Source organism: Merops nubicus, unplaced genomic scaffold (assembly GCF_000691845.1).
Source record: "Merops nubicus isolate BGI_N331 unplaced genomic scaffold, ASM69184v1 scaffold43683, whole genome shotgun sequence".
NCBI lineage: Eukaryota > Metazoa > Chordata > Aves > Coraciiformes > Meropidae > Merops > Merops nubicus.
The window spans coordinates 37,544-44,134 of NW_008597687.1; the positions used below are offsets into that span (position 1 = coordinate 37,544).

Here is a 6,591-nt window from a genome sequence, read left to right on the forward strand (position 1 = left end):
CTGTGCCCCACTTGCAGTGAGCTGCTATTTGCACACCCTGCAGTATGTCGTGACTTCTCAGCAGAACTGTCTACTACCTGAGTGGTCTGGGCAAGCCTTACAAAGCTCAAGGTTCATTGTGCAGAAAAGGAATCTTAATTTGGTTCAAAAGCCCTAATCAAAAAACATTGCCAGAAAGAAAACATTCATACCATGGTTTTCCTGCTATGGGGCAGGAAATAAGGATCAGGAATCCTTTCGGTACAAAGTAAATTTCAAATACTAAGAAAGATCTGATCTAAACTCTGCCTCCCTCATCAGCCTCCCTCAGCCTCCAGACGTTCTCTATTCCTTTCTATGCTAGTCCTCAAAAAATCTTCGTACATCAGCTCAGAAGACTGCAAACAGATGTTTATTTTCTTCCACTGGGAAAATGGGGTGGATAATGAGGTTGCATCAGACTGTGCACTCTGTAGCACCATATTGGGCAAGAGAGCGTAACCAAGTGGGCAGATTTCCTCATACCAGTGTCAAGAAACCTGCGTGTTCTGTCAAGCTGCACTTTTATAATTTGAAGATACCCTCAAAAGTCTTGTTTGCTCAAAACTATTCAGACTAGGAGTACCTTCTGGATTGTTCTGGGTTTTGTTCTTGTTGCCTAATGTTGGCAATTGTCCTTCAGTCAATGAGCATGTCCTGAATATTCTCCATGAGTTTATATATGCTCTATGCCAGGCTCTTCAGAAAAGTTCTGGGCTTTCCCAACAAGAATTTCATTGCCATCCCAAAGCAGCAGAATCCAGACCAACCCCAATTTAAATCATATCTTGTCTTTTGTGGTCTCCACTTCACAGGAATATATATATACTGATGTCTAAGTGAAGAACAAAGAAAAATTTAAAATCAAATCATTGAAGTAAGAGCATTTAAAAAAAAATATCTACAGGCCTCCAGCTCTAAACCAGTTCTTTACCTATCATGGCATTGGAATTTGATGACATCTATTTGTTTGTTTGTGTTTTTTTTTTTTTATCCAGTAAGGGAAGAGAAATTAAAAATTTATTCATTACCTACATTCTTGAAAGACAAGATGATCTGTACCCCTCTTGGTACGATTTAGTGGGGCCCAAAGTCTACTTGACCTATTACAACCTTTTCTGTAAGAACTTCCAGTTCCTCTGTCTTAATGACATTAGCACAGAAGACCCTAACTCCTGCATGGGGAAAAAGGCACAGGATATCTTGTAATGCAGGTGATCACTGAAATACTGTAACTTGTAATGGTGTGCAGAGATCTTTCGTACTGAGACAATCTGCACACCTACATTGTAAATGGCTGAAGACAAAGCAATTCCAGAAGCATGGCTTCAAACAAAACTATACGCTTAAAAATTTACATTACTTTGAACTTCATGAAAATTAAGAGCCAGATCTGAGTTCCTGACTGTGACTCTACCCATGGTCTGTATTATACAAGCCAGAAACTTATGCCTATTGATTAAGTCACTAATACTCTAATATGTTGGATTAGTTTCATGAATCCCATGTGATATGACACCTACCGTGCTGGAAATAGCAACAAAGAAGACGGGCAGGCTGAGGGATCTTCTCCGTATCTCCATGACAGCAACCTCGGCAGTAATTTGCAGGATGCACAATGCCTGCAAACTCATCACTTCTCTTTGCTAGGCAGTGCAGTGCAGTATCTTTGCTCCTTCTGTCACAAAGCATTGCTTCTGCTCTCTCAGCTGGTGGAGTTTTAAAGGCAGAAGAACACTGAAAGACTGAGGGATCTTCTGGGCTGTGTGTGAAGGTGAGGGTATTCATGTGAAACAACTTTTCCAAGCAGCAACTACTACAGCAGAGCAGTCTGAAAGGGCTCAGCGCATGGCCATACTAGCCAGCATTGCCTCTATCCACAGCTGGTGACAAGGGGCTCCAAAATTTCAGAGCAATAGGAAGTCAACTTTTCAGCTCCACTACTATGAAACTTTTGGCATGCACCCAGTAAGATTTTTTTTTTTCCTGGGAACTGTGTTCAGCTTCAAGAGTCAATACGGCAATAACAAAGCCACCTTACTGAGTCACTCCTTGAGCTCGCTAATGGAGATGAAACAGTTAATTAGGCAAGGGGATTAGCCAAAGTACAATACATCTCCTATATCAACACAATCCATGCTGAGACACTCATCTTTGCCCTGTACTTACGACCTTCATGTTGTAGAGAAGACATTCTTATTGATACTACCCATGGGCAACACCTTCTTCTAATTACATTCTCTACAAGGGGGATTTCATCATCAGGGCTCCTGCTCTTTCTGCGTGCATATGTATATATATCTGCTCTCTCAGACACAGCAATACACATTTAAGCTAAGTGTACTGGAATACTGAGAGCACAGTGTGGCTCTGGAACAAGTCAAGAAGCCACGTCTGCCATGAAGATAACAGGCATCTTTGTGCTCCTCACCCTGGCAGTTCTTTGCTTAGCAAGTAAGTAACCTTTTTCACTTCCTGATATATTATAGTTCTAATGTGCAAAGACTGCAAGCTTCTCGGACTACTGGGACAGTAAGCAATGCTTGCTGGACTTGGGTGGCAGAAAGCAAGTGAAATTTTATGCTTGTACACTATTTAGCAGGCAATGTGGCACCAGTGGTGTGAATCAGAGCTGCATTCTGCATTGTAACTAAGTAGTAAACTGCAAAGCCTCAGAACTAGAGCAGTGCGTTACCTCCTTTTTTTCCTTTTTTCCCATTTGAGCAGGGAGCTTGGAGCTGATGAGGTCCTTCTCCTCCCAAACCGAGCAAGAGACAGCTGAATATTCACGGGCCACATTACATGGCTGTGAATAGCCTCATTATGATGCTAGTTTACCAGGCTGGAGAGAACTCTTGAGGCAGAAGTTGCTCTGTGGTAAAATAGGGAGCTGGGATGAATTTCTTGAGCCTTCACTCTGTGTTTTTTTTTGGGTTTTTTTGTTTTTTTTTTTTAAAGAAAGATAGAGAAAAATAAGTACATTTAGAGTAATTGGATGAGGAGAGTCCAAATCTTCTCTGCTAGTTGTATATCAGTTCAACAGCATGATGAACATTAAGGAAGCAAAACAATGAAAAGCAATTTCATGTTTTTTTTATGGAACTGAGTTAAATCTGATCCAATTCCAGAATAATGAAAATACAGTCAAACTTCTGGGGAGAGATGGAAATTTGACATGGATTGTTATTTATGCTGGTTTTCTTTACTTCGGACAACTTTGATGAGAAGATGTAAGCAGTGACAAGAAAGGAAATTTCGGTGGAAAGCTTAATTGCTTTAGAGACCAAAAAAAGCTACACTTAGAAAAACAAGTGCTAGAGCTGTCTTGCTTGTTAGTTCATAATACATTTTCCTCTTGCTCCTTCTGTACAGAAGCCTCTGCCTGATTACTCTTATCCCTTGGAAGTCACAGAAGGATGATAACAGGACAGAAGAAGAACAAAATACATTCCTAAACAAAGTAACAAACGTGTCACCATAATGGAGACACGCCAATGTTACTTGATTACTTTCTGGGAGGCGTAATTATAATTGTTTTGAAGGTGCTTTTTGAAGCCCCACCTGAGAACAGGGCTCCATTATATTGGATGTCATGTGTGTACAAAATAGGAGCCAATCCTTCTGTCAAATACTTGAGAATCCATAACAATTGGCAAGGGAAAATACTTCTTGAACTGGTATTGTGATCCAAATTTCATCACCATCATTCCATATAGATTTAGTATTACATTTTAATGAAGCTATTATTCTCATTATTGACAGAAAACAGAAGTATGAAAGGATCATGTGATTTGTTTGCAACCAGCCACATATGATTTTGTTTTGTTTTTATAAACTTGCAAAGTAAAATCTGGTCATGCTTAACAACTAGTTCAACCTAAACAGACTGGCCTTTGAACAGAATATTGACTCCTAGATCTTCAGTCTTCCTCTGAGGAAAAGGGGAACAATAGCCTCTACTCCCTTCCACAACAAAGGCTGTTCTGGTTGCTAACAGATTTCAAGGGCAAACAATACAATGAGGTCCACTTGGTTAATAAGTCGTGACACCTGTATCTTATTAAACACTGAAAATCTGTCAGTATTTACTTTCAAGGAGGTAACAGACTTGGTGTTGCTGGAAGGGCTGGTGCTAATGAAATCATCCTAACTGCAAACTGAATGTTCAACAGTGCTTTTTATTTTATCTTTTGTGATTCTGTTTATATTGCAGATGCTGCCGAAGAGAATGAGGTGAGTAACTTTTTCCTTTATTTCTGGATAAAAATATATAGTTTTTAACAACAGAGCTCCATAAGGTAAAAAAAAAAAAACAACATACTTAACGTTAATTATATGCTGCCAAAGTACTTCAGAGAAAAATTGTTGAGTTTTAGATAGGTGGTTTCCATGCAGTTGCTCTGACAACTTCCACATGTTTTTAGATGTAACGCAGTCTGGGCAAGGCCAAGTTTTAATAAAGAGAAATCAAAATCTTAAAAATATTTACCTGGAGGTGACACTATACAGCTTTCTTGGTGATTTTCCAACTAACCATGGCACAGGGGCTGGGCTGCTAAAAGGCCTGACCACACACAGCTCCTCACTTCACCCACCTACAGACCCTGGGCACTGACTACCATAAAATCAATCATATAATCTGTAATAAATTCCAGGGTTTCCCAAAGTAATATTCCTCTCCTTCTCTACTTGTGGCAATGAGGGGAAAAAAGCAGGCCACAACAAGAGAACAGCAAGGCTGGGTTCTGTTTTAAATGCATACATTTATAATATGTATTTTGGATAGACCTTCAGAAAGGAAGAGCTCCAGTCGTAGTGTCTCTGCAAAGACTAATACACTTCAAATTGTCACTAGGCCAGCAGCAAGAAGAGAAGAACCGATTCTAAGTTAGAATAGCACCAGTAAGAACAGGTGATTTTCTAGGCAAGTAAACTCTAGGCTTTTGAGGATGACAAACAGCACATTAAATAGAATACGTGCTCTGCAAAAAGGAACTCCTTGCTTGTCAAATACCAGGAATGACATTTATCTGACAGGAGAAGATTGAGCTCCAAAACCAGGATGGGAGCATTTTCAGTCATTTCTTTGACTAGTTTGCACTCTCTTCTGATATATGTCTGTAATGAATACAGTCTCACTATCAGATGAGGGCCTTTCAATTACTTCTTGTCATGCTAATATTTACGTAGGACTTTACTTAATTCTGCCTGGGCAGATCCTTTTACCAAAGTAAAAAGTGTCAAAAGCTGATACTTGTGCAACAAAGAGACAAACCCTTCACATCCTTGAAGACTAATCTCACCTGAATTTACTGACAATTGCAATGAGGTGGAAAAAACTATTAAGCCTCTGCTTTCCTGTAGATGCAAAAGGGGCTGTATTTTTCCAGTGACTGTATTCTTATTCAGGCAGACAGCAAAGTACCTGACATGGATAGGTAGTTAACCAGAAGGAACATGTCTTTTTTTAAGCTTAGACTCGGCTAATATAGATCATCGAGCCCAATTGGCTGTACTGCTCTAGAGGCACCTGACAAGTTCATCCAAGAATGTAATACATTCATTATTTCTGTAGGTGAATGGAGAATGTGAGAAAGATGGACTCATAGCAAAATGATAATGTATTTGCAGGTAGACTGCAGTGAATACAAGAGGTTAGAGAGAAGCAGACCTATTTACTGCGAAAGACTCTATCAGCCGTTTTGTGGCTCTGATGGGAAAACATATAACAACAAATGTTCTTTCTGCAAAGCAGTCCTGTAAGTACAATACTATGTCATTACTCCTGATTAAGCCAAAATCTGAGATTAGCTGATTTACTTGGTATTTCCATTCTACCTCAGTGCTATCATTTTTTTCAGGTTCACTACTCCTCTTCTTCTTTGCTTAAACTTCATAGACTAGTTTCTTCTCCCACCAATAAGGGCGCAATTGATCTAAATTAATTACCTTGATATTTGTGTGAGCAACTTCCTTTTCTAGCAGAAACAGTAAAATTCAGATAGGGAAGAGGAGAGTCCACTGAGCAACACAAGACTAACAAAGCACTTGGACCCGTATCAGATCGTATAAGAATTCAAATGATACTGAAAATATCTTGCTTTTTATGGATAAAATACATATTTTTAAAAAGAAGATTGTTTACAGATCCTCGTCTTCTTGTCTGCTGCAAATGTTTATAGTGTTTTTTCTGTTAGCAGGTTGCTAGCTGAGGATTTCAGTCAGGTTTTAGTTCATAATGTTGGGTTTGCTGTCTGCAATGTCTGTCCTTCCCTTCCTTTGCAGGAGAAGTAGAGGTGCCTTACGCATGAAGCAAGCGGGAGTATGCTGAATGGATTCTCTGTGACAAAGAGTGCTAAGAACAGCTGTACACTGCCTTATCACAATCTCTTGATTTAATTTTATTCATCCCGCCCATTCTGATGATGGTGAACAAAGCACAAAGTTGGCTTTACAGGTCTGCTGTCATTTGCTGCTTCTCTCTCCTCCAGAATGCTGGGATTGACACTTCTGTCCTCCCTGCAAAGCTCTCCCTCAGATCTCACAAGCATTCCTCTGTCTGGAGCAAGTTGG

The 6,591-nt window shown here is 39.7% G+C and overlaps 1 protein-coding gene across 1 annotated transcript; it reads left to right on the top strand.

The window, feature by feature from the left end:
• The first annotated feature begins 2,417 nt into the window (after nt 1–2,417).
• LOC103769573 (ovomucoid-like) lies at nt 2,418–6,349 on the top strand. Its single transcript, XM_008936786.1, has 4 exons — nt 2,418–2,472; nt 4,232–4,251; nt 5,650–5,777; nt 6,304–6,349. Exons 1-4 carry the CDS (start codon nt 2,418–2,420, stop codon nt 6,347–6,349), a joined length of 249 nt encoding a protein of 82 aa, XP_008935034.1.
• The last annotated feature ends 242 nt before the right edge of the window (nt 6,350–6,591 follow it).